Genomic DNA, 27,681 nt, shown 5'->3' with positions numbered 1-27,681 from the left:
AACTCGGTGGCATTTGGTGAATTCTGAAAAGTCCGATGACATTTGGTGAATTTTTAAATTACTCAATGGCATTTGGTGAAATAGCCGTAAAAATAACTGTTGAACTCTCACAGCCGGCGATTCACACAGAGGAGAGAGAAAACTGTCACATTTTAACAACAACAAAAAAAATGTCGTTTTTCTTCAAACCTCGCTCTAAAACACCGCAAGAGGTTCTCAGGTCTACCAAAGACAGCCTCTTGGCCCTTGACACTCCCACCGTTGTCGAAGTTAAAGCTCTTGAAAAGGTTATTTTTTTTACTATTTTGATCCTTTATCTCTTATGGGTTAATCTTAATTTTTCAAAATATATGATTTTGTTGCTCCAATTTTGGTTTTTAATTTAGTTTGATGTTTGTTTTGGATGTTTATTGTGATTTATTTACATGTGGGTATGTTGATTTTGATGCATTGTTGGAATATTTCTTGTTGGATTTTGAGATTTAATTGATTTCATGGTGTTTTAATTTTGTGGGTTGAATTAATTTCAATTTGTTATTAGTGTATGGAATGTAATGTGGGTAAGATAGTTGATGTTGGGAATTTATCTTAATTCATGATTATTTGCAAGGTGGGAGTCTTAATTTTTAGATCTCTGGTTGAATGCTCAATGTAGTGGCTTCTGTTTTAAGTCAATTTTTAGTTGCAGCTGAGATTGTTTACGGGTTTGATAATATACTTCGTATTCGTTTACCTAGAGCTGTCAATAAGTGACCCGACCTGAGATCACACGAGTCTCATGACATGAAAAATTAGCTAATTCACTCAACATGACTCAAAATCACTCAAACCCATCCCATATTGAACACCTGATTTGACAACTTTATGTAGCTTAATGCAAGTGGGGAAAGCAACTTTCTGCTTGCCTATGACGATTATATCATGATTTGTGTAAATGTTGTAGGCAATTGTATCTGGGGTTAGGGATGGTTTTATTGCCCGCTTGTAGCTTGACTGGACTTCGGTTGTTATTTCATCTTAATACAAGACAATGTGGGACTTATTTGTTTGCTCCTCTTGCCTGGATTTTTCCACATCAACGCTGTCGTGTTGGGACTGTAGTTGAGCATTCTGTGCAACCTTTCATTCATTTGAAGAAGACTTTGGAATGTGAGGAAATTCTAGATGTGTGATTAAGAGATTCTAGAAGACATAGAAAAGGACTAAGAAATCCAAGTAGAGTTCTTTAATTGTTGGTTGACAATTGCCATAATCTTTTAGGAGCATGTTTAATGTATTAGGAGTTTAGGACACATGATACTTTTTTTTTCTTCTTCTTTTTTTTTTTTTTTTTTTTTTTTTTTGTGTTTTGTTTTGGGGGGGGGGGGGGGGGAGGTGGGTTGTGGAACCCTAGCTGTCTGATCGTTCAAAATATTCTTTGGCCCTCCATTCGTTTTGCTTTTCAATATTGTGTACAATCTCACATTTTTGGGTTCAGCAATGTTTAAAAGTGAATCAGGCCCTTTAAGCGGAGGGAATATTGTAGAGAGGGTTGAAGCCCATGCTTGGAGTACATTTTAAATATAATCTCAGAATAGCATTGACATGTGAGCCTTCATCATCAATGTTAAGTCTGGTGTACACTATATATATGAGATCATTATAGGATGGTGCAACTAGACTAGTAAGTGTCACACTTGTTTAGTTTTTACTCTATCACTTTGTGATTCACATGCCTTGATCTTACTTATGATTTCCTTTGCTCATGCTTACTTTTCTCAAGTACATACTTGTGTTCTCTACAATCGTCATATGGAATTTTGAGAAAGATATTTTTTTTTTTTTTGGTGACAATGCATACCCCTCCACTTCTTCTCTCTCTCTCTCTCTCTCTCTTCTTGCTTTCTTTCACCACTCTTACCAAAGTTTATATTTATTATAATACAGGCTTTAGAAGAAGTAGGAAGAAACTTGTCAACGATGAGGCTGATGCTTTGTGGAGATAGCGAATCTGAGCCAAACACAGATCAGATTCTGCAGCTTACTGTTGAAATATGTAACGAAGATGTTATCCCTCTTCTAGTTCACAAGTTACATGTGTTTGGTTGGCAAGTAAGTCATAGATAACTTTTTTTTTTTTTTTTTTATCAACGTACATCCTCACTTGGTTTCTCATTTACCATTTTAATTGCGGGCAGGCGAGAAAAGATTTAGTCTCATGTTGGTCTGTACTGTTAAAGCAACAAGTGGACGACACATATTGCTGTATCGAATACATTGAAAATCATTTAGAGTTGCTTGACTTCCTTGTTGTCTGGTAAGCTTAGTTGGGGCTTCATTTATTTTACTTATATCCCCTTATGTGCTAAATTGAGTTTTTCTGCTTCCATTTTTCTCTTACTTTAAAAAAAGTTTCTTGTTTATATCCCCCATTGTATATGCTTGATTAGTTAGGCGCCTAGGCTTCTTTTTTGACTTATTGCTCACATTTGCACTCTTTACCTTAGTCATTTATGAGGAAAAACAGAATCATTCTTCAGTAGTTCTAATAGATTTATCCATAGATTGTTATGATATTCTGAACACTTAAAAGCTAGAAAGCTGCCCGTGACAAACTTGGCTGTAATCCTCTTTGTTCTGTTTTTCTGTATGATCATAGTTTTTACGGGGTACGATTTAAAGTCCAGTCCTTTAAGATAAGATTTTTTGTATGTGCTTGCTTTTACCTTTTGTGGCCGAAAAGAGGATCAATTATTTTTTTTGAGTTTATATACGAAGTATATTTTTTTGAAGTGCATCGATAGTGTGCATTTTTTTTTGTTTGCTTCTTTCCATTTTTTTTGGTTTAATTTTTTTTTATTATTCCTTATTGTTTTTATTTGAGACTGCTGGGATGTCTTGCTACTATCCTCTCCCCGTCTCTGGTTGATGAATAATTAGGTTTGATACAAGTGGAAATCTTGCATATGTTTTGGCTTACTTGAAAGTGAAAGATCAATTTGGCAAACCAATGCATTAACAATCTATGTGTTTTTTGACTAGTGCTTATCTGCCATGGGTTTGATGTGGATTGCATGTGGTACATTCAATATTTTAACACCTTTGTGGTTATTTCTAAAGTGTTTTATTTTTATTATTTATTTTAACATTCTTTGTCTTATATAGATGAATTTGTGCATCCTTTCTTGAGCAGCTATGATAACAAAGATGCTGCCTTGACTTGTGGGACTATGTTGAGGGAATGCATCAAATTTCAAACACTTGCAAAGTAAGACGTTCATGTTGTTTGGCTTTTAAATAGCTCATTGATTAGTTTGCATATCTTACTTAAAGCTTTTCCAGAGTTTTTGTTGAGTGCACCATTTTATTTTATTTTTGGTCTTTTACATGTAATCTTCTGAATTGATGGAGCTAATTTTGGTCAAAGCAACCTCTCTACTATTTCCCTCTCAAGATCTCAGTAGCTAGTGCTTATAAGGCTTAGAAGGATTTGGGATTGGTGTGTTGTTGGAATGCAGAGGTAGGAAATATGAATTGGGATTCAAGAGGTTATGGTGCTTTCCTGATGAATCTTAGTCTCTGGCTTCATTTTGTTGAGAACAAATATGGGTTATGTGAAGAGGTGGTTAGCATTTTGTGTTCATTTCCCATGATGATTCCGAATCTATGAGACAGTATCATGCAATTTCAATTCTCAAGAAATGTTTCTCTCTATTAGGTTAGGGGATGTTCATTCTTCATTGATTTTGGAGGCAATCAAGTTAAAAGGCCCTTGTGAAGAAAGAATAGCAGTATGCAGTAGAATTCCAGAGACTCACGGAACTATACATAAACTCTAGTTGAATTAAGTTAAGGTTTTAAGGTTAGTAATTGATTTTATGAGACTATATCATGTTGGTTGCTGTACATATGTGGACTAACATTAATAAGAATTCCATTTGGCCTTAAGTAAAATAAAATTGAGAAGGGCATGACTCAAGAGAGGCTTGCATTTAGTATCTATAGAGTAGCAAAGCGGGCGACATTTAGGAGGAAGGACTGTCAGCTTTTGCTGATGCCTTAAACAATAGTGGCCAGTGGTCATGAGTGACTGCCGGAATAGGCAACAGTGTGTATTTGTGTAATTCTTTATTCCCAAGAAAGTAAAGCCTTGAAAAAAATAGGGATTACAGACTTATTAGCATCACTGTTGCAGGGATAGGCAACATGTGTATGTCTCTCGATTCCCAAGAAAGGCTCTTTCTACTTGTTAAGGGTTGTTCTTTCTTCAATGTTATTGGAGGCCTAGAGAACGTTTGTGGAACATCACATATTCATGAGTAATGTGGTTGATGACAATAGAATAAGGGGATTAGAACAATGTTTTGAATTTTGACTTCAGAAAGTGTATGATGGATTGTGGAATTAAAAGGCCTAATCTAGGTGAACGAAGTGGATTAAGGGTTGCATTTCATTGGTTGATTAATCAATGTATTGTCTTGGAGGTGGTTTGGGGTTTTTGGAGGTGTTTGAGATATGGAGATACCCTTTCTCCTTTACTTTTTAATCCATTTCTTGGTCCTTTGAGACATAAGCAATTTCTTTCTCGAGGAAGGCTTAGGACCTTGGATTGTGTTGAGTCACTAAGAGTTGTTTGGGGAATTCATATGGTTAATTTTTTCATGCTCATATGTATTTTGAAGCGTTGAGCATTTGACATAACATTGGGGTATCATAAAAAGTGATGTAACAATGTTTTTGGGAGATAATGTTGTGACATTATCTATATATATATTTCTGTGCGTTTCTCTTTATCATTTCTCTGTCTCTTTTGAATTTCCATGGTGCTGCTTTGTGCTTCGGAAGACTTGTGTGTAATATCCTTGTTGGGTGGGGTAAGAAAAGAGGGCCTATTACTAGGGTGGGAGGTTGGGAGTTAGCCTGCAGACCTAACAAAAAGGATTGTTTGGCTCTTAGGTGATTATGGTCTTTAGCAAAATGAATGACCGGATGAGATGTGTTTTTTAGGACTTGCGCTTCTTGTTTGGACCATGAATGTTTGTATTCTAATTTTCTTCTTTATCCTTCCCCATGGTCAGATAATAATGTCAAGATGAGTAAGAGTCAAACCTTGGAAAGATTCTTCTGCTATAAATTATTCTTTTCTATCCCTTCTTCTCATCTACATCATATGTCCGTGAATCATATTGCTCTTATTCAGGTGCTTTAATCAAGTGAGGGTACCATTAGTTCTTGGAAATGGAGTTAAATTTTGGCGAACCCTCCAAATTACTGATCATAGTAGAGAACCTTGATAGATAGGTGACTGCAAATGTGAATATGTGATGTGAGTTTCTGAGAGGATGATGTGCAATTTTTTTCTCATGCTACTACTCTTGTTATTCTAGTTTTTTCGCATTTCGAAATTTATTACATGCACTGTATGTTTCAAAGGTTTTTTTTTTCTAAAATATCTTTTTTATAGTATTCTTTCAGATACATATTGGAGTCTACCAGCTTTGAGTTGTTCTTCAAGTATATAGAACTCCCCAACTTTGATGTTGCTTCAGATGCATTTGCCACATTCAAGGTCAGTGTTTCAATGGCATCTGTTTGCATATGTTGTTAGAATGTATATGTTTTTGTAACCCTGCAATTTTTTTTACAGGATCTGCTTACGAAACACAGTAAAGAAGTTGCTGAATATCTGACATCTCATTATAATGAGGTACAATCATGCTCTTATTACTCCCAGGCCTAGATGACATACTTTGACATTTTATTACAAGTGCTAGAATCCAATTCCTTAGTAAGAGTTTGTCTAGCAAAATGCAAAAGCTTGCATGTTTCAAACAAGTTTTGTTGCATTTTTATGTAAAAGATTAGTAAACTATCTTATTACCCTTTTTGGTTTTCCATGTGTGTTGTGTCAGGCATTTTTGTTTCTCAAAATTAATTTGGGGCATATTGGATTTGTTAAAGCTTTAGTTTGTAATCTTTTCTCAATGTGTTCAACTCCGTATAAACTTTTTTTTATACAATAGTAGAGCTTTTAAAACAAAACAACCTTTCATCGACCCCTCGCACATACGTGTACAAAGGATTGTTGCCTGGATTATTTTGGTTCTAATCAATGTCTATTGTTTCAGTTCTTTGAAATGTATGAAAAGCTTTTGACATCCACAAACTATGTGACTAGAAGACAATCACTAAAGGTTTGTTGACGTAATTTACTAAACATGTTCATTTTATGCTTTTGATTTACACCACTAATAGTTTGCTGTTGATGGGTAGTAGCTCCTTTCAGATTTTCTTTTAGAGCCGCCAAATTCGCACATAATGAAGCAGTATATTCTAGAAATACGTTACCTGAAAGTTATCATGACTTTATTGAAGGTATCAATTTACTTACGGTGCCTTGTTTGATTTCATCCGTTTTTGCTGGTTTTGAATTTCTCCCTCGGGGATTGTCTTTTATTTCCATCTACTACAGCATTAGTTTAAGGTTCCTTTTTTTTTTCCTTAACATACTTGGACTATTTTTAATGAATCTTGCGATAATAATGATAAAAATATAAATTCTGTCTAGAACTATCTTTGAATAATAGAACCTACCTTTGTCAGAAATCTATTTTTTTTTTTTGGTAAATTAATGCTTGTAGTGGAGCTGTAGAATGTATACAACTTCTCAAAGCATACTTTATTAAGTTGCTGAATATAGCTCAAAATCTCTTTTCTGATTCTGCTTTCCTTTTTATGTTGGTTTTGGACAGGATTCGAGCAAAAATATCCAGCTTTCTGCTTTTCACATTTTCAAGGTAACTTTCTTTGAAAATTCTATTTGCTTTCTGTCTTGAGAATTTAGAGCTCTGTTTTTGAGCATTTAGGGAGTTATAATTCACAGATCTAACTGTCTATATGTGAAGATTTAGCCCTTGGTAAGCTCATTTATCTATCTGCAGGTATTTGTCGCAAACCCTAACAAGACGCACGATATCAAAATCATCTTGGCGAAAAATTGTGAGAAGTTGTTGGATCTTTTACGCAGTCTTTCTGTTGGAAAAGGTTAGAAGTATTACTGTGTTATAGGCCAAAAACTTTATTGACATGATTTATGGGCTCTTTTTTAAGTACCAACTTTTAATGTCTTTTGTTTAGGTTCAGAGGACGAACAATTTGAAGAGGAAAAGGAGATGATCATGAAGGAAATTGAGAGAGTATCACGTTTCATTAATCGTGAGCGTTGTTAGTTGGTTATGAACTTTGATTGTGTCTTCCCCAAATTCCCATACCTACTCGCCTGAAAGGCTAGTACTTGTTCAGCGTCAATCCAATCCAATGTGCTGTGCTATGAGAATGCCGAGTGATTAGCTAAAAGAAAATAAGTGATTAATGAAAAGAAAATCTTCATAAGTAGAGGGTATTTAATTTGAAAAGCTGTTCATAGCTGTTGTATTAGAAAAAAAAATTACAGTACATGTAATTTTTGGTGATCTCTAAGTTTTGAGTTATTTACTCTTTATCTATGTCAGAAATAAACAAATTTGTACTGGTTAACTGCGTGAAGCAAAGGATTTATGATTATAAATGCTTCTGATTATCTTACTTACATTTTATTTCGTATTATTATTAATTATTAAATTGCGTATTATTAACAATTAAATTGCAATAATGATTGATGATAACTAAACTGCCATGAACGTCCAACCTGTACACTAAAATTAAATTTTGGGGTAAAAATACTCTTCACACTGATTAACTATTACTGTAAGAAAATAAAATCTTGCTTATCGATGACAAAATTAAAGAATGCTGAAAACAATGCCAAAACTTTACTCAGGACTTTCACGCTGAAGTGGGTAGCATTTCCTTGGTTCTATGAACAGATACAGTCTTATTAATTGTCAGAAATTGCCCTTACAGATGCACCCTCTTTTAAACATCATCATCAAGACAAGAGAACTAAGAAAAAAAAGCTTCTCTTCTGCCTGTCGTTTCCCCCGATGAAGTTTGCCTCAAACTATGTAGATGGAAGTTTCATCTGTAGGGAAGCTGGGGAACCAGGAGATGAAGTTAACGGACGAAAACCTGGGGAAAATGAGCTCATTTCTTCCTCATATGCGCCACTTGTAGAAGAAGCTTCATCTTTGATCATAGTCCGGAATGAAATGGAACCCCGTTTAGTTGAGACATCGGAGTTTCTTCCCAGGCTTGTAGCCGTACTCGTTTCAATTTGGCTCTGGTTGGCAGCAACAAGAGAGAGAGAATCAGCATAGTCCTCGGAGGTGTAGCACCGTCCTCCCTCTGTGCCAGGAAACCCCACACCCCTATTAAGGGCTAAAGAATCCGCAACAGGTAAGTACACAAGCATAAAAATACCCACTACAACAAAAGAAAAAAGCACAAGAAAACTAGAAAAGGCAAGAGCTTCAAAGAGAAAATGCTCACGCCTCGCCAAAACTGAAAAACCAAGCAAAATAACCCTCAAAGGGAGGAAACTTGAAACAAGAAATATAAGTATGTAAACTCTCTTCTGCAACCCTTTGTTGATGACCGACACAACCATCCGCCTCCCAAGCAATAACAGGTAAGTGGTTAGGACGGTGGCAAACAGCCCATGGAGTATTGTACACAACAAGGGGTAAGTGCAAGCAATGGCAGGGTTGCCTGATACAGTCAGCTTCCAATATACCGTAATGAATTGTTCTGGCAATTTACTCAGCACTTTAATCTTTCCATGTCGGAATTTGGGGGCAACCATGACAACAAAGAGATCCAAGACGAATACTGGAAGGCAATAAAGCAAAACATAACCAATGATCTTGAAGTTCCATTTCCGGTCTAGTATACCAGACCCCCTCCAATCTAGGGATGCCCTTAGGAGAAAACTCATAGTGAGGAAGAGGCACGGTTCTGTGAACCCTAGATTTGATAGGATGTATAGTTTGCATATGTCTTCCTGCCATCTTAGGCTTAGCGAATGAAAGACTTTACCCTCCTGCCTAAAGAAACTTAATCGGACGACTTCACCAATCCCCCAGCATATTCCAAACAAAATAAAAACGATACGAACTATCCAAGGTCCGTTAAAGTAATCGAGTCGACGTAGCTCTGATCTCTGAATACGAGCACGGAAGTACAATGTGTAGATTATGCACAACACGCCAAAAAGTACCAAAAGAACCACTAGAGAAATTGTCACCACACCGAGTGCATCGACGGCTCGACTGGTCAGGGGCATTACCCGAAGCACAAATTCCACGCATGCTCTCCGCCAGCATGGAGACAGTAAGTGGGCCTATTATAAAGCCAAAGCTCCCTTCTCAATATGAGATTGAGCAACCCTAGCAGCATCAAGTGACATAAACCCTTCAGCACCAGTAACCACAAAAAAATTTGATCAATATCCCTTTAGCAGCTGGGCTTTAAGTGTGTGATGCACTATGAGGTCAAAATAGCCTTATGACAAAAAGTTGCACCCAATCTCTATTATTTTGTTGATATATCAATCAGGCCGTACGACTAATCAAATCAATACACCTGAAAACAAAAGGCAGATTGAGATTTATGAATCCTTTCCTGACACTTGAATGAATAAAAGAGTAAAGTTCACACAAATGTTAGGTAGGAGAGCACCAATAGTGGCAAGTGCATATACACATATATGATATATCATGGTGCATCCAAATAACCCAAACAAGTTTCACTAACAAAGGAAAACAACAATGCAGTTAACATACTTCTAACTCACATCTTATTTAGAGTCGCACAAATCGACATGTATCCAACTAAGCATGCAGGGCATAAATATGCCACTTCCATCACTTACAATGAAGTCTCAGTCATAGCCATTACTACCTACAATGATTACGAAATACCTTCTTGAACATTACCCAAGTAATACTTCGTACTTCACACGCTGTGACACACGAACATGTTCATGATAAACACACACTGTTAATTGAGAATTGATAACTATCACAACAGATGATTTACTAGTCTTCAGTCACAACATATTCCTATGATATACTACTATCAACCTCGAACAATTTACTTAGTCTTCAGTCACAACAGATTCCTATGATATACTATCAACCTCGAACAATTTACTTAGTCTTCAGTCACAACAGATTCCTATGATATACTATCAACCTCGAACAATTTACTCTGTCTTCAGTCCCCGAAAAACCTCCTCTCTTCTTAGTAACCTAAAAGTCATACACTACAATGCTAAATCCAACATCTTCCGCTGTTTGTATTCCATATAATTATTCAGTCGAAATCGTTCTTCATTCTCGAAACAAATAAGCAAACTAATCATCAAATAAACTTACTTTCATTCCTTTTTAGTTCAAGTTTTATTCTCAACTTCCTTCAATCCTACTTGAAATTCCTTCACAACTCAACCACAAATTACTCTCACAATAACCAATACCGCGCTATTATCTTCTTCGCATATACTGTAATTCTTCACCAGTAAACTCAAACGCAACACTCAAGAATTCGCTCACTTATACAACCAAATTCTTCATCAATGTATAAAATAACTGCTCAAAACTCTCACAAATTCACTCACCAATCCACTAAAAACACTTCAAATTTCACAAAATTCGCCTAATTTCAACTTAATCTCGTCTTTTAATTCCAACTATTATTCACTCACACAATCAAATTAAAATTATACATCAATTCCACAAAACACAAACAAACATAAACAACAACACACAAATTACAACAACACAGATCAGAAATTAAACATTACAGAAACCCTAACATCAGACATTGCACAAAAAGAAAACCTAATTTTCCAGAAATTAAAAAAACAAAAACAAAAACATAATCAGATCGAACATCCAAAAATACCTGAGTTTCTTCTCCTCAAACTCGGATCCACCAAACCACGCTCTGTCCTCCTCCTTCCGCCTCCTTTAGAGAGAGAAACACACACAGTAGAGAGAGAAAGTATAGAGAGAGTAAACAGAGAAGTTGGTTGAAGAGAGAGAAAGAGAGTGAGAAAACCCAAAACTGGAGGACGAGAAAAAAGGGGTAGAAGGGAGCAGGGACTTGTTGCTGACAGCCTGTAACTAGCTGTAATCGAATAGGATCCGAACCTATTTGGTTCGGGTTTTATTGGGTCCGAATCTTGCTGATTCGATTTGGTGAGGGTATTTTCGTCATTTTTGAAGGGGTTTCTGGGTGCTGAAGCTAGTTGTTTTGGTTTGGTGAGGGGTGGTTTCGTAATTTTGAGTGGTTTTAACAGCTTGTGTTACGGTGTCTCGTGACCAATTATGAGTTGACATGTCATTTTGTTGGGCCTTCCCTGTTTCCCTTGCTTCCTTCACAAATCCTCTTATTGGTTGGCTATATTTTTATTTGTTGGATTTTTTTAAATAAAAAAATTTCCTTCTTTTGTTGACATTTACTTCAACAAAAATATTTATGCATTTTTAGGTCTCTTTAAAAAAAGGTTATGTTAAATAATTATAATCAAAATATTACAATATATATATAAAAAATGAACTGGTTGATCAGGTATTAAAATGCGTGAAATACTGAAATGTATTAAAACAATAAAAACATGTGAGTGAAAATATTTAAATATGTAATAGTTATAATATGCAATTGATATTTTAGAAAGTTTACTTTAGATTTTATATAAAATAAAAATTATAATCTAAACGTAATGTTATTTTAATATAATAATGATTTTTTTTCAAAAGTAATTTGGCGGGAATTTTTTCAATAATACATTGTCAAGTGTCCTTTTAGATTCACTTTTCGAAATCGTAACCTCTTACCTAGGTTCTAGTTCTAAAACATGCTTTCATAATAGTTTCTAGTTTCGCCTTACCACACCCTAATATTTTTTCACCCCTAGTTAAATGTGTTAAAATTACTATTATGAAAACACTAACTAACGATTTATTACCAATTTAATAGTAAAAGAAATGGAGGATCATACAGGTTAAGAGAAAAAAAGGGTAAAAATAAAAGGGTAAAAATTATTGGGATTTTTTGTTGATTTATTTATGAAAATGTCATTAGATTTGTTTATCATCGAGATAAACTTGTATTTTCTCAGGAAACACGGAGTACAATTATTCCTATATTTTAGTTCGTATTTGCTTATCATGTTGATTTTCTTGGAAAACTAGCTTGGAAATACACTTCTCGTTGCTTAAATCATTCAAAGTTCATCATGGATTGAGGTTTTAACAAGGCATGACTTTGACCATAAATGAATACATAATTATTTATGTTCCCTTGATTGGATGGTGGCGTGGCGTGTGCTATGGGAATTCAGCATAGGTAAAATTTACTAGCTGATTCAATATACGATAGAAGTAATTTTATTCTCATTGAAAAGGTTTACTTCATACATGGTGACGAGGGTTTTCTGGACTTGGTGAGTACTTACGATTTATTGAAGAGGATCACCCAAACAATAAAGTAAGTTTGAGAGAGGGGATGAAGTTCAAAGAATTGGGGCTAGAGGATGAAGAACACTTTGAATCACACGTAATAATGTGGTCAGCTCAGGATTGTTGACAAGCTCAATATTTGGCCGGCATATGGTGGAAGACGCCACGAAAAAAAAAAAAAAAAAAAAAAAAAAAAAAAAAATCCCTCTGAAGGGAAATCATCCCAAAGTTTAATTCTAATACATTTATGGGGCAAGCTTGAAACCTTGAACATATTGAGTACATCCTTAGGGGTAGGGCTGCTTTCTTAACCTTTCCTCTAAGGAAAACGTCTATAGTTGAATTCCGTATGGTGCTGACTCTTGTTGCTGCATCTAGTTCTGTTTGAAGTTCTGCATTAGTGTTTCAGAGATGAAGTCAATCAACTTCATGCTGCATTTTTCCATTCACAAAGATATATTCTTCACTTCACTTGTGACAGTCACGACTAAACGGTAATCATCAACCATCTTTGATTGGATTACTCGACAAAAATCAATATCAGAAGTATGAGAAGCAAGCAATACATGTGCTATTAAAAGAATCAAGAGATTTCAGTCTGATTAAGCACTGACACATTTTAAATTGTTGGAGGATCAAGTAATGTGTTTTTGTTAATCTTCTGGGAAACCTAAAAACTTGTTTATAAGCTTTGCAACCGGTTTAGCGTCACCAGCAGGATATGGAAGAAGAGAATCTAAATCCATACTTGTAATAGTCTGATAAAGGGTTTGAGGGTGTGCACAGAACAAGTGTTTCCTCTCTGCTAATTCTTCTGCCAGTTCTTCTTGATGATTATCCATCAAGTCCTCATTCACCACGACAATTAAAGGCTTATGCTGCCGCAATGACTCAAAAATGCTGCCTGATCCTGTAAGACAACCAGTAATATTTGCATTAGCTTGGACAAATTGTGTCCTAGTAGATCATACTATGGTAAACAAAGCATACACCAACTCTCAGTGGCTTTTGTTGATTTGACAGTGATAATAGCTAAGGTGTCTTTCACCTACGGAATTAATCTCATTAAATTTCACTACTTTGTTCCAGCACATATTTTCTCAAAGAAATTCAACAATCAATCTCTTTACAAGTTTAGACCAGCTTGGAGCAATGTGGCATACATCTAAGTTCCCACATCATGCTGAGGCCTAAGACAGAAATATAGTGTGGGTGTTTATCGATAGATACAGTTACTCTAGTAACAAGAGCATCAGCAGACCAAGCAACTACTATTCAAGTGAAGATACCGCGGCCACAGAAAGGTTCAAAGTGAGCAGGGTGAATAATGCAGTAAACATGATTGAGGAGGCACCTTAAGCATAATTCAGTCATCATAAGATGAATAGAAATCAAAGCCAAACCTTAACTTTCTCTCCCCAACACAATTTATCAAATAGTCATTAGGAGAAGTACACACTCAATCATCTAAACTCTAATTCAATCACGTAATTGGCCCATCATAAGGCAGGGATTAGTAAAGAACATTGATCAGATATTGTATAATAGCAAGATTCACAAAATTATGACCAACACCAGATACCTAAAGGCCATCAAAAGGGATACAATAATTGCTGGGAGAACCATGAGACCTTTAGTGTCTTTGAAGGCTTAAAGCTATACTTGTCAAAAATGAGATGACCCAAAAACACAATCCTAAATATAGGCTTTTGACAACATTTGTTTCACCAGAAACCCGAAAGGATCTGCTAAAGACTTAAACGAAATGGTGAGCTGAGATTCACTCAACTGGAACCTGAAATTTCCCAAGCTGAAACTAATAACTCATCGGACAAGTCACTGAGAGTCTCCTAAAATATACTTGCAGAAAACCAAAAACCTTTCAAGTTTTGATAGTAATTATGCTCAGGAATTTCATACTCTATTTCTGGCCTAGAATTTAATGACTATCAAAGAAAACAATTTAGCACCCAATTTTCAAAAAAAAAAAAAAAAAAAAATTACAGATACCTGCATGACTTATGACAAGAGAAGCTGATGAAAGGCTCTCTGCAATGCTAGACGAAAACGTGAAGTATTCAACGGCTAGGGACCCATTGTCACCAGTTGACTACATGTGAATCAGAGAAAGAAAAAAAAAAAGTCAGACCCTACATCAAGTAAAGAGTTCAAGCAGTAGTATGACTGATGCCATTGTAACTTTTATAATTAATTTAGTTACAATTTTGAAATGCACTACTGCAAACCGGACCTAGACCCAAAATAAGATTCTATCCTTATTTTAGTCAACATGAATTCTCAGGTATCTTAAGGTTACATTTACTAGTGTATCCTTATCTACAATAAAAAGCCTAGCATGCAATGACAAAACCCCAGTATGGAATCAAATATGATGTGCAACAGGCAATTACTTCATTTTAACGCCTCACTTGCTATTGATGGAAATCATGTTTGATGATCAACAGGCAGTTTATTAATGCAAGATCAAATGAGAAACCAGCTAAAGCATTATTTTCTCTTTCATTATCACCAATTTTAACGCCATAAGGAATAATGCCATGCTCTAGAACATCACACACAAGTTCAGGAAGCAACAAGGCCAACATTCAAAATACCCTGGCAGGGATGTAAGACCCACGACCGATTTGAATCAGGAGGTGTGTATACCCTTTTGCATATAATTCTTGCTTGACTTCAGGAGTGTCCACTGCTTTGACAAGAGCATCAAATAGGGTAGTTCCAACGGTGACAAAAACTGTTCTCTTAGAAATCTTACTACCATCTGCACTTTCCATTTCCACAGCGTATACACGTCCAAACTTCACAGCTGTTCACATACAGGTTCACTTATCAAACTTAAGAAGAAAAAAACATGAATATGAGGCTATATAGCTCAAGAACGACCAATGAATCCACCAGTCCACATTTATGGCTACAATGCACATCCTTTCACAACACTTAAAACAGATAATTAAGTAAAGTTCACATAGATATTTGGTAGAAGAGCACCAACAATGGCAATTCCATATACAAATATATCACTGTGCATCTTGATAACCCAAACTAGTTTCACACTTTCACTAACAAAAGAAACATCAATACAGTTAACAAACTTCTAACTCACATTTTATCCAGAGTCACAAAAATCGGCATGTAACCAACTATGCTTGCAGGCCATAAATATGCCACTTACAATGAAGTCCCAATCTAAGCCATTATTACCTACAATGAGTCAATAATTACAAAACACGAAGTACCTTTTTTAACATTACCTAAATAATACTTTGTACTTCACACGTGGCGTCACACAAACATGTTCATGATATAAGTAAATTCAACCCAAACACATTGTTAATTGAGAATTGATAACATCACCCTCATACTAAAATCACAACAGATTCTTATAATATACTGTAGACCTCAGATAATTTACTCTATCTTCAATCCTCAAGAATCCTCTTCTCTTCCTAGTAACCTTAAACTCATACACTAAATGACTACATTGCTAAATCCAACATCTTCCACTGCTTGTATAATTTCCTCAATTTTAAATGTTCTTCATTCTCGAAACAAGTAAACAAACTAATCATCAAATTTTCGTTCCTTTTAAATCAAAAGTTTCATTCTCGACTTCTATCCTACTTAAAATTCCTTCACAACTCAACACCTGCAATCGTCTTCTTCGCGACTGTAATTCATCACCATTACACTAAAACGCAACACTCAAAGAAGCCTCACTTGGAAAACAAAATTCTTCATCAATGTGTAATATATCAACTCAAAACTCTCATCAATTCACTCACCAATCCACTAAAAACACTTCAAATTTCACAAAAATTCGCCTAATTTCAAACTGATCTCATTTTTCAATTCACTAAATCAATCAAATTAAAATTCCATCAATTCCACAAAACACAAACAAACATCACCAACAACACACAAATTACAACACCAGAAATTAATCATTACATAAATCCTAACATCAGACATTGACAGAAAATATTTCCAGAAATTAAAAAAAAAAAAAATCGAACATCCAAAAATACCTGAGTTTCTTCACCTGATAATTGGATCCACCAAACCTCGGTCCGTCTTCCTCCTTCCGCCTATTCTAGAGAGAGAAACACACACAGTAGAGAGAGAAAGAGCCAAAGCGGTTGAGGAGACGCAGGGTAGGGACTTGTTGCTGACAGCCTGTAAGTCTGTAATCAACTGTTTTAATTTCGGATCCGAACATATTTGGTTCGGGTTATATTGGGTCCGAATCTTGCTGATTCGGTTTGGTGAGGGTATTTTCGTCATTTGAGGAGGGGTTTCTGGGTGCTGAAGCTAGTTGTTTTGATTTGGTGAGGGGTGGTTTCGTAATTTTAAGTGATTTAACAGCTTGTGCTATGGTGTCTTGCGTCCAATTATGAGTTGACACGTCATTTTTGTTGGGCCTTCCTGTTTCCCTTGCTTCCTTCACAAATCCTCTCATTGACTGGCAATATTTATTGATTTTCCTTCACTTTTGTTGACATTTACATCAACAAAAATACAGGTTCTTATCCCCTCTCAAAAAAAAAAAATTGTCAAAAACTACGGAACGTGTTTTTTAAAACAACTACCTAAAGGCTTGTTTGACATCAGTTTTGGTTTTCAGTTTTTTTGAAAATCAAAAACAGGAAACAAGAAAAAGGTGTTTCCACTTTTCAGTTGTCAGTTTTTAAAATTATCATGATTTTAATAAGTTTAAATAATTTTTGATTCATTATGGGGCTTATATCATATACTTTTAAAAAACAAAAAACCAAAAAACAGAAAACCACGGTAATGCTAAACGAACCCTAAAGTATTAATTTTTTTTAAAAAGAACTACTATTATTTCATACTCCTTTGGTATGATGAAGGGATTTTGGAGAATTCATTGTCTATAAAAAAGATTTGTTGTAGAATAGCGATTGTAATTGGAAATGGAATAGACACTCTTATGAGGCCCCTTATTAAGTTATTAGCATAGTGTCCGTGTGATGTACGAATCGTAAACTTAATTACTAATCCGTAGAGAGAAAATATATATATATATATATATATATATATATATATATATATATATATATATATATATATATATATATATATATATATATATATATATATAATTCAATTAGTTTTAGCGGGAATTTACTAATAATAAAGGAACGTGATTTGAATAGTATGTTAAGTTACTATATTAGACCTGTGTGATGCACATATTTATTGAAATTAAATAGCTTATTCCTATTATTATTTTTCTACATATATATACTTATAAAGTTGATCATAAAAGCATATCTATCATCATAAGTTACATGAACTGTAACAAAATATAAAAATGAATGTCAATCTGATCTAATCAAACCATATGCATATGAATTTATATACTCATCTAAGAATTTGAAATACAAAATAAAAATACTTGTAATATAACGATCCTTGTTGAAGGACAAACTAAACCAAAAGATTAAGCTTGTTGTTGAGGCATGGGATTCTATTTTTATACTCTATCAATCTTAATTTAAATAAATAGAGGTACCTTTGAAATACAAATTAAACAATGATAACACTAACCGACAATATTAGTTCATTTTTGTATAACAAACATCCATATATATTAGTACATGACTTCATAGCTAGGTACATAGGTTGCTTGCACAATCCTTAGTAAAAAGGAAAAATTAGAAAATAACACCTAAAAATTGTAACAATTTTGATAATAACACCACCAAAAAAAAAAATTTATTATAACACCACAAAAAAAACCCAAAAATTTGCTTTCACCACCACTTAACTTTTCCATCCAAAAAAACCGTTAAGTGGGCCCCACACAATACACGTGTCAATCAACTATTGGATAAAAAATTCAAAAAAAAAATCAAAAAAAAAAAGAAAAACCCTATAATCCTAACCCAGCCACCACCACCACCACCACCGGCGCCCATGGCCGGCACCCCAACCCAGCCCCTAACTTAACCCTACCATGGTCGGCACCCCAACCCAACCCCTATCACTGTCTCCCAGACGTCGCCGAACCACCCAGACCCCAAACCAGCCATCCCTCGTCATCGTCTCACCGTCGTCGCCTAACCACCCAGATCCCAACCCAAACCAGCCCAGGCCCCATCATTGTCTCCGATCCCCGCCGTCTCCGAACCACCCAGACCCCAACCCAAACCAGCCCAGGCCCCAGCCGAACCACCCAGACCCCAACCCAAACCAGCCCAGCCCCCATTTTCGTCTCCCCGACCCGAATCCATCTCCAAACCACCCAAATCCAACCCTAACCAGCCCAGCCACCGTACTCCTCTACCAAACCCAACCAAAAGTCGTCGCCAAACTGCCGAAACCCCGACCCACCCATACCCAAACCCACTAACCGCCCTACTCCTCTCACCTTCACCTTGAACCAAATCGGGGTTCGGGTTCTTTCGTGGGTACGTTTGGGCTGATTTTGGCAGTCAAGGGGTGGTCGGCTGGCTGGTTTTGTGGGTCGAGGGTGGTCGGTTGGGATTGGGTGACGGCGGTGGAGGCTGAGTTGGAGAACGGCGGTAGGAATAGCGGCGCCAATGGAGGCTGGGTATTTTAAGGGTTTTCCTTTTTTTTAATTTCCTTTTTTTTTGTTTTTTATTTATTTTAATCCAGTGCACAATTGACACGTGTACAATGTGGGACCCACTAACGGTTTTTTGGATGAAAAAGTTAAGTGGTGTTGAAATCAGAATTTTTGGTTTTTTGGTGGTGTTATAATCTAAGTTTTTTTTTTTTTTTTTTTTTTTGTGGTGTTATTATCAAAATCGTGACAATTTTTGGGTGTTATTTTCTAATTTTTCCTAGTAAAAAATACACACACACAAATAACATTAAAACCTTTTTTTTTTTAAAAAAAAAAGAAAAAAAATGTAGTTACCGGTTCATCAGAGGTAACTAGAGCAGCCATGACACTCAAATAGCTATTAGATGAGTCCCTTCATCATTTGGATGGGATTCAATTTGATGCAAGCTGTGGGGGGGGGGGTGGGACTCAATGCATCATAGAAAGGGGACTCATGAACAAAATCATCCTACCAGTCAACCAACACACAATCACAACTCCACAAGTCCACCAACAGACCAGTTCATAATCCATAAACAATTACATAAGCACAAAACCAACATCTCAAACCCAAACATAATAGCCAAACATAACAAGGGACTCATCAATTTATATCCAAATCAACAATTCATATCCAAACAACCAACAACTCATACCCTAACATCATATCCTAACATAACAGGGGACTCAACAATTCATTTAAAAAACAACAATTCATACCCAAACAACCAACAACTCATACACAAACAACATATCCAAACATAAAAGGAAACACATCAAATCATACCCAATCAACCAACAATATCAGACTAGGCATAACAAAGAACATGGGACTCATTAATAGCATAATTAACCATAAATTGGAACAGAAGAAGAAGATCAGGGTTTTAGAAATTACGCTGCCCAATTAGTATGGGGGAAGGGACTACTGGGGGTAGTAGATCTGGAGGTAAGCCTCAAGTACGTCATCTGGATCCTGCCCCCCTGGAGGTAAGCCTCTCAAGCGCTTAGTACCAACGCCAGTTCCAGAAGTACTCCAACCATCATAGGATGAGAAGCAAGTGGTTGAAGGACTTCTCCGGCAGTTAGCTCCTGGAACAAAGAAGACCCAATTTCAGAATTGGCGTCTGGTGGTGGTGAAGCAGTTGGAACAACCATCACAGCAGCAGATCCACCTTCTTTGGTGGAAACAACCTTCGGATCTGGGCTATGAGGTGGCGGAACCGGCCTTTTGGACCCAGAAACCTTTGTCGGCTTCTCATCCTCGTCGCTTGAGATATATTCAGCAAGCTTCGCCCCAACAATCTTCCTTCTTGCAATTACAGAAGCACGACGGAGCAGCTTCATCACCCCCAAAACCACGACGAGGTATGTACGTGGTTGCCTCAGGTTTAGGTGGGGATCGAGTGGATCCAGAAGAAAGGGACTCATGGCTTACAAGATCAATTATTTTTTGTTGAGAAAAAGAAATTTCAAGAGTGAAATGGGGTGAATCGGTGTGAAAAACCCAGAAGATGAAGAGAGAGAAAGGGGAAAGATCCCAGTTTTTTTGAGGAGAAAGAGGAGGCGAAGAGGAGAGAGAATAAGAAAGGACGAGAGAGAGAGATTTAAAGAGGTAGGGTTTGAGAGGGGGGTGTGTTTTCTGGAAAAAATTTCCAGAATTGAATTCTCCTAACCATTTTCCAGAATTGAATGCAGATTCAATGAAGGTGGTTGGGAGATGAAGGAATTTAAAGGGGAAGGGGGTAAATTTGGTGGGAGTAGTTAATTTAATTAATTAAATCATCAAACTAAGCAAATAAAATTAGGAGTGTTAATAAAATAGATTAGGAAAAAAGTAAGGGCATATATGTAATTTTACAGGCCAAAAGTTACCAAATAAGGAAAAAAATTTTTGTTGCAAGTAATATGAACCACCCCAAAATGAAAATTGTTGCAACTAAAATGAACCAGAGATAATATATATATATATATATAGTCAAAAGACTGAAATAAAAAAGAATTAAAAAAAAAACAATTCCTAAAAAAAAAACCCAAACAATACATGACATCATAAGTGCATTTCCGCGGGAATTTTTTTTTTTATGAAAGAGCGACACATATACATTTTGGGGAGAGGATGAAGTCGGCAATTTTTGTTTTACTCATAGTTAATATAATAGTCCTTGAGATTTTACCAACAAAAGTAATTACACTGTATTTGCTATGTTTTATTCACCTGATTTTCAGGTTATCTGAACTAATCAGAATTTATTTTAACTCAAGTCCTATTCTCATCAGATTATTTTCAGTTTAATTCAGTTTAACTCCTAATTTCATTATCTCATAAAATATTCAGTTCAGTTCAGATCAGATCATAACTTCATTTAGCTCATTTCTGTTCAGCTCATTTAAGTCAATGAGAACAGACTCTTATTAAATTTCATCAGAAATTAGTGATAAATTGACTTTGGATGACCCGTAACCTGTTAGTTGAATTGGCTATCCTTGTCTTAAATTATTGAAAATAAGCTGAGTTAAAACAATACCTTATACGCATATTAAAAAAATTTAAATGGGCCATATTGGTCTATCGTTATTGCTTACAAAAAATAGAATCTAATAGTCATAATTATGCTTCGCATTCAAACAAACATTTTCATTAATTTTTTTAAGCATAATCTTAACTTTGAGAAGATCTTCTGAAAACACTCATTAAGGAGTAATGATTTATCACCAATTCAATAGGTAAAAAATAAAAAGAAGGTGGATCATAAAGGTTAAAAAGGGGGAATAAAAAGGGTAAAATAATAATAATAATAAAATAAATACAAGTTATTATTTTCACAAACTTTTAAATAAGACGGATGTTCAGTAAATTACTGAACATCCATTATAAAGTGACAATAAAATGTGCAAAAATTACACTTAAATGCACAAAAGTTACCTTGACATATATAAGTGTTATTTATGCTTCATTGATAAATTTGACAAAAGTGACACTAAATTTGACAAAAGTGACACTAAAGCTGACAAAAGTATACCCGATATACAGTAAATTACTGAAAACCGGGTGTATACAAAAGTTTTTCTATTATTTTATATTTGTTTATCATGTTTATTACTCCGTATCTTGTAAAACTAGCTTAAAAATACGCTTTCCATTGCTTAAATCATTCAAAGTTGATATTGGCTTGTAGTTTAGAGATTCTACAAATAAAGATTTAGCATAATTGATTTTTTTTTTTATGTTTAAAACGTTACTATAAATAACAAACGAACAATTTTTTTTATTTTTTTTTTTTTATTTTTTTTTAAGGACAAACAAACTACTCCATATTTCCTATCAATTTTTTTTTTTTTTTTTAGGAAATATTTCCTATCAATTTGGCGTGATAAGTCAATTAAATACAAATTTTTGTTTCCGTTTATATATCAGATTATTTTTTTCCTAAGATTGTCTGTTTAATCTTATCTAATTTATTGTCACCAGCTCACCACTTCGAATATATTCCCATTACAAGTCCACAAATTAAAACAATCAACATTTCCCAAAAAATTCAACAAATCCATTGTACTTGTACTTGAATTGGTCGTCTTATGCTTTTCCCACTGGGCCGGTTTCTTAGACCCGAGATATGACCCGGGTTTCCGAGATGTGACCCGGGTTTGATAAAAATACCCGATTAGACAAAATCAATCTATTCGGGCCTAAAAACAAAACCCCTAAATTCACCCCTTCATCTTTTTTTCTCTCTGCATTCCAATTTAGGTTTTTTTTTCAGCTAATTTAGTGTCAAATTGATCGATTATAACTTCAATTTGTGTACCCAGAAGTTTAATTCTAGGGTTTATGAATTGAATTATGGCTCGAAGCGTTTCGCGGTCGCCGTCGCCGTCGTCGTCGCATAGGCGGCGTTATTCTCCGTCACCTGTTAGCCACCGTCATAGCCGCCGTAGCAGGAGGGATCGCAGCCGTTCGCCTGTTAATCGGTGATTTTATTATGGCCCTTTATTTATTTATTTATTTTTATTGTTTTATCACCTGTTAATTGTGTATATAATTCTGTTGATTTTGATGGTATCAAGTTTTAGTGATTTTTGTTTTTATTGGTGTGAATTATTACAAATTAGAAATTTTTGGTGCAATTTTGAGTCAATTATTGTGGGTAATTGCTTTATGCAACAATGTGGGAAAAAAGTTTGTTTATTTATATGATCCAAAATTTGGGAAACTACATTACAATTTTCAGGATTATACTGAATTACTTTGGGTCCAATTTGTTGGGTTGAAAGCTTGAACCCTCCATTTTTTTGGCGTCCGAGTGGCTAGCTCTTTGATAAGGGTACTTAGGTACTTGGGTATGATAACTAGCATTACAGGACTTGGCTTTAGCTCATACAAACTGATTAAGTGTGATGTTATGATTTTGTTCTATTGATGCTTACGAGTTCTTGTCATCGTGGATTTTTGATGAGTGAAGTGCATGCTGGTAGGGATGAGTGAATTGGTGTGTATTCTATGCTTAATGGAGATCATGGATAGACTCTAAGGACAAGCTCTGGAGATTCTAGTTGATAATTTATACAAAGTGTTTCAGAGGGTGTTGATGGTTTTAGATTGAGGGGTATTGTGATTACTTATTCCAATATTTGAAACTGGAAGTGGATATTGTCCCGATGCAATATGCACTTGGGTTATTGGTAGAGAAGGGGGGTGGGGTGGGGGGAGATCAAAAGTCACCTTTTTTACTGGAGTTTTAGGAGCATTAGTTTTAGGTTATATTTGTACTTGTATGGATGCATAATTATTATGCTCCTTTGATGTTGATTGGATGGTGGCCTGGTGTGTGCTATGGAGATTCGTCATTGATAAAATTTGCTATCTGCTTCAATATATGGTAGTTTCATTTTTTTTTTTAACAGCATTATCTCTAATAGTGGTACTTCAGTTATTTGCTTAAAGGTTGTGTTATAAGATTCATAGTGTTTACATTGTAATAGGCTGTCGAAGTCCATGACGAGTTCTTTCATGGCATTTCCATGTAATAAATTGTGTTATGATGCTAGAAATTTGTCTTATATCTTAGGCTAGAAGATATAAGCTAAAAGTAATTTAATTATCATTGAAAAGGTATATGGAGATGAGAGTTTTCTGAACTTGGTGTGTTCATAAGATTTATTGAAGAAGATCCCACCCAAACTACAAAGTTTGAGAGAGGGGAAGAAAATCAAAAGAATTGGGGCTAAAGGATGAAGAGCAATACCAGAATTGAATCACATAAAAACTGTGGTCAGCTTTGGATTGTTGACATATTTGGCCGCAACCTGTGGTCTGGTGGAAGATGCTATATTACCACCAAGCCCAAAAAAAAAAGATGCTTTCAAGCATTTTTGTAAGGTGCTTCTTTAACCATAAAGTTACATCAGAACGGTGCAAATGACAATTTTTCTTTTTTAAAATGACCTTTTACATTTCCCAGAACAAATGATGGACCAGGCATAAATTTTGTGGCAAAGACAAGATATGGGCCATGAAAACCTGTACTGATGGGAAATCAATCTCTTTTATTTTCATCCCAAAGTTTAATTTCTTATACATTGGGGCAAGCTTGAAACCTTGCATGTATTGAGTTCATCCTTAAAAGCTCGGGTTGTATATTGAGCTGACTGTTATCTTGTGCAGGCGAAGAAGCCGGTCAAGCTCCCCACGTCGTCGCAGAAGCCGTTCTCCTGTAAGGCGTCGCAAGAGCCGTTCTCCAACGGCACGACATTATAGGAGGAGAAGAAGTAGGAGTTCATCTGCGTCTCCTCCACGCAAGTCCCGTAGTCCAAGTGTGGCATCAGCTGATCGCAAGGAGGCCATAAAGAAACAAAAGAAAGAAGAAGAAGAAAAGAAAAGGTTGTTTCATTGATGTGCCATCTTAAGCTCTGACTAACCTCTCATGATGTCTATTTGCTTTTCTATGTTTAAATCTGGACTAAAGCTCAACTAGCTAGGGTAGAGCTGCTTCCTTCTTACTTACCTTTCCTCTAATTAAAACGTTAATAGTGGGACTCCAATATTCCATGTGGTGTTGACTCTTGTTGCTTCATCTAGTTCTGTTTGATGTTCTGCATTAGTGTTTCATAGATGAAGTCAATCAACTTTGTGCTGCATTTTTTGTAATAATTCTCTAAAATTCCATCCATTTGATTGGACATCCCTGCATGTTAGCTTTTCTCCTTCATTAGTTGTGAAGTATCAACCTTGTTTCTCTTTTGCCTTGTGCCTTTGTCTGCTTCTTTGGCCGACCTGGACCTTTCCTTGCAGCTACCTCTGATACGTAGTCTCTTTCATATCTTTTAAAGCTGATTCTGACGCGTGCTTCTGTTGGATTTATAATTAGATCTAAATATGCTACAGGTTGCCTGAACTTCTTTACCGGGTTTTCTGAAGGAAGCTACTGCTATATTTCAACTTATTATTTTGATGATCTAGTGCTGCGTCGTTTATCTACTGTTCCCAGTGTTAATTATCTCATGTGTTATGGACCAGCCACCTGTTAGAGAGGTATGGCATTGCATAAGCTAGGGTACAACCTGCTAAAGTGTGGAGCATTACGTAAGCCATTTATCTTACTGAAGGCTAAGCTCTCTGCTGACTAGTGAAGATAATCTTAATGAAAGGAAGAATATGCTGTGAGATAATCTTAATGAAAGGAAGAATATGCTGTGAGATCGTTGTTGTTAATCTCACGTATGGTTTGTCAGAATTTTTTTTTGCACCCAGTCTTCAGTTGTACTTGACTTGTGTTATTTTTGCAACCAGGATCCAGCAGGAAATACAACTCAAATTATTAGAAGAAGAGACGGCTAAGAGAATTGAAGAAGCTATACGCAAGAATGTTGAGGAGACGTTGAATTCTGAAGAAGTGAAATTAGATATCGAAAGGCGTGTAGAGGAAGGCCAGAAAAAGATGTTTGATGATGTGGCTGCTCAGCTTAAGAAAGAGAAGGAAACAGCTCTCATGGAGGCAAGGCAGAAAGAAGTAAGTATACTTTTTTTTCCGTGACGTTGGATTTGGTTTCTTTGTCGTGTGAAGGTTGGTTGTGTCCGGTTGGACCATCATTTGCCTATTGGTAATTGAATATTTTGTGTGTTTGATACAGCAAGTCTTTGTTTCCCAAAACTCATTTTTGCTGATCTGTTGCTTGGTTTAGTTTAGTTTAGTAGGATGGTGTTCAGAAAATTGGAGCCTTAGGTCAAGCTTTTAAAAAGTCTTTATATTATTTTTGCTCAAAAAGTTTTTTTTTGACAGCTATATTACTTACTTTTGTTGAGCTAAACTTATATTATCTTAACTTAGCTCAGATAATATAAGTTTAGACAATGAAGTTCAGCAAATTTCTGACAAACAAAGTTCAGCTAAATCAAGTTAAATTGAACAGAGCCCTAAACTTGTTTTTGCTGAAAAAGTTTTTTTTTTTTTTTTTTTTTTTTTTTTTTTTTTACAAGAAATTAAGCCTTTATATTTTTCTAAACATGGTATTCCTTAGGACAACTATGTTTTCTAAAGAAATGTGATCTCACTCTCCTCAGAACCATGATACTGATTGTTTCATATGTTCTTACTATCAATTGTTTCATTTGCGGTGCTAGTATCCATTATATATAATTGTCACCGATAGTGAATAAAAAATCTTCACCTTAAGTTGGACTGTCATGCATCCATTAGCAAGCAAATCAAGTGAGAAAATATCTAAGATCATAGTTGTGGTCTTGTGGAAGTATCCTGATGATATTGTTAGAGGAACATATTTAGCCTTTATTTGTGATTGCTTCCATTATGATTAATTTGATAAATCTTGAGAAACCCAACCCATTAGAGTTCTTTGTCATTAAGGTGTCTTGAAATTGCTGCCATCTGAACCTATGTATAAAATTCTATTCAGGAACAAGCACGGAGAGAGCGAGAGGAGCTAGATAAGATGCTTGAAGAGAACCGGAGGAGAGTGGAAGAGGCTCAGAGAAAAGAAGCTCTAGAGCTGCAGCGGAAATTGGAGGAACGCCAGCGGGAACTGGAGTTGATTCAGCGACAAAAGGAAGAAGCTGCTAGAAGAAAGAAACTAGAAGAGGAAGAGGAGCGAGCCAATCAGATACTGTTGGCTAAAAATAGATCCCGGTCTAAAGCATCATCTGCTGTTGGCTTATAATAGTCTCTGTCAGTCTGTCCTCTTAATTGTTATTATATGTTTAGTAATATATGTAGTGCTAGCTTCTAAGGCCAAGAAGAGATTTTGGTTGTACTATTAACCATATTGTTGAAAGCTTGATAATGCCAATTCGGGTCTTTCCTGCTGTTTGTTTACGTTTGTTTCAGTTTAACATCCATTTGGCCGTTACATCAGAATTGGTAACCATACTCGATAGCATAGCTAATTGCTTCAATCAAATCAACATAAAATAACATGTTAGAGATGTGTCAAAATTGTTTCAGATGTTAGGGCATTTTCTTGTCAGCAAACACTCTGAATTGTTTTGGAGGTAGACATGTCAAACAATTTGGTCAGGTTTCATTTTTTTCGGTTAATCTTATTGTACAGGGCAACTTACAATAGAAGATGAAATGATTTGTCTTATCATATACACTTATCTTGCATATTGTTACTTGATTTGCAAACAGCATCCGCTTCGCAACTTGCAGGCAAGGCAATCTGCAGCCGCGCAGC

General features: G+C 35.6%; 4 protein-coding genes across 5 annotated transcripts; 2 read left to right on the top strand and 2 right to left on the bottom strand.

Annotated features, from left to right (window-relative positions):
- The first annotated feature begins 93 nt into the window (after positions 1 to 93).
- On the top strand, positions 94 to 7,563 carry LOC145626459 (uncharacterized). Its single transcript, XM_081678895.1, has 11 exons — positions 94 to 287; positions 1,927 to 2,091; positions 2,178 to 2,296; positions 3,173 to 3,247; positions 5,455 to 5,548; positions 5,627 to 5,686; positions 6,108 to 6,173; positions 6,256 to 6,354; positions 6,732 to 6,776; positions 6,921 to 7,023; positions 7,117 to 7,563. Exons 1-11 carry the CDS (start codon positions 171 to 173, stop codon positions 7,206 to 7,208), a joined length of 1,035 nt encoding a protein of 344 aa, XP_081535021.1. The 5' UTR covers positions 94 to 170; the 3' UTR covers positions 7,209 to 7,563.
- Positions 7,564 to 7,768: 205 nt separating this feature from the next.
- On the bottom strand, positions 7,769 to 11,005 carry LOC145628714 (uncharacterized). Its single transcript, XM_081681090.1, has 2 exons — positions 10,822 to 11,005; positions 7,769 to 9,498 (listed from the first exon to the last, which is right to left on the bottom strand). The coding sequence occupies exon 2, from the start codon at positions 9,197 to 9,199 to the stop codon at positions 7,979 to 7,981; it is 1,221 nt and encodes a 406-aa protein (XP_081537216.1). The 5' UTR covers positions 9,200 to 9,498; positions 10,822 to 11,005; the 3' UTR covers positions 7,769 to 7,978.
- A 1,858-nt stretch (positions 11,006 to 12,863) lies between these two features.
- Positions 12,864 to 16,582, bottom strand: LOC145626458 (uncharacterized). Of its 2 annotated transcripts, none has more exons than XM_081678893.1 (4): positions 16,427 to 16,582; positions 14,996 to 15,207; positions 14,391 to 14,490; positions 12,864 to 13,290 (listed from the first exon to the last, which is right to left on the bottom strand). In XM_081678893.1, the coding sequence occupies exons 2-4, from the start codon at positions 15,173 to 15,175 to the stop codon at positions 13,034 to 13,036; spliced, it is 537 nt and encodes a 178-aa protein (XP_081535019.1). In that variant the 5' UTR covers positions 15,176 to 15,207; positions 16,427 to 16,582; the 3' UTR covers positions 12,864 to 13,033. The 2 variants fall into 2 exon arrangements, with proteins under 2 accessions (XP_081535019.1, XP_081535020.1); XM_081678894.1 differs by having other exon boundaries at positions 16,441 to 16,579.
- Positions 16,583 to 22,672: 6,090 nt separating this feature from the next.
- Positions 22,673 to 27,320, top strand: LOC145628713 (uncharacterized). The gene is made up of 4 exons (XM_081681089.1): positions 22,673 to 22,962; positions 24,656 to 24,871; positions 25,781 to 26,000; positions 26,905 to 27,320. The coding sequence occupies exons 1-4, from the start codon at positions 22,835 to 22,837 to the stop codon at positions 27,163 to 27,165; spliced, it is 825 nt and encodes a 274-aa protein (XP_081537215.1). The 5' UTR covers positions 22,673 to 22,834; the 3' UTR covers positions 27,166 to 27,320.
- The last annotated feature ends 361 nt before the right edge of the window (positions 27,321 to 27,681 follow it).

Source organism: Chenopodium album, chromosome 4 (genome assembly GCF_948465745.1).
Source record: "Chenopodium album chromosome 4, dcCheAlbu1.1, whole genome shotgun sequence".
In the NCBI taxonomy this organism is placed as follows: domain Eukaryota; kingdom Viridiplantae; phylum Streptophyta; class Magnoliopsida; order Caryophyllales; family Amaranthaceae; genus Chenopodium; species Chenopodium album.
Note: the sequence above shows the minus strand (reverse complement) of the source record. Positions and strands in the feature narration are given on the sequence as shown.

Coding starts and splice junctions, on each gene's coding strand:
- LOC145628714 (XM_081681090.1), bottom strand. CDS start 9,199: ATGCCCCTGACCAGTCGAGCCGTCGATGCACTCGGTGTGGTGACAATT.
- LOC145626458 (XM_081678893.1), bottom strand. CDS start 15,175: ATGGAAAGTGCAGATGGTAGTAAGATTTCTAAGAGAACAGTTTTTGTC. Junction 14,491..14,995: donor GGTCTTACATCCCTGCCAGG/GTATTTTGAATG, acceptor ATTCACATGTAG/TCAACTGGTGACAATGGGTC. Junction 13,291..14,390: donor TCTTGTCATAAGTCATGCAG/GTATCTGTAATT, acceptor GTTGTCTTACAG/GATCAGGCAGCATTTTTGAG.
- LOC145626459 (XM_081678895.1), top strand. CDS start 171: ATGTCGTTTTTCTTCAAACCTCGCTCTAAAACACCGCAAGAGGTTCTC. Junction 2,092..2,177: donor TACATGTGTTTGGTTGGCAA/GTAAGTCATAGA, acceptor AATTGCGGGCAG/GCGAGAAAAGATTTAGTCTC. Junction 7,024..7,116: donor CAGTCTTTCTGTTGGAAAAG/GTTAGAAGTATT, acceptor TCTTTTGTTTAG/GTTCAGAGGACGAACAATTT.
- LOC145628713 (XM_081681089.1), top strand. CDS start 22,835: ATGGCTCGAAGCGTTTCGCGGTCGCCGTCGCCGTCGTCGTCGCATAGG. Junction 24,872..25,780: donor GAAGAAGAAGAAAAGAAAAG/GTTGTTTCATTG, acceptor TTTTGCAACCAG/GATCCAGCAGGAAATACAAC. Junction 26,001..26,904: donor TGGAGGCAAGGCAGAAAGAA/GTAAGTATACTT, acceptor AATTCTATTCAG/GAACAAGCACGGAGAGAGCG.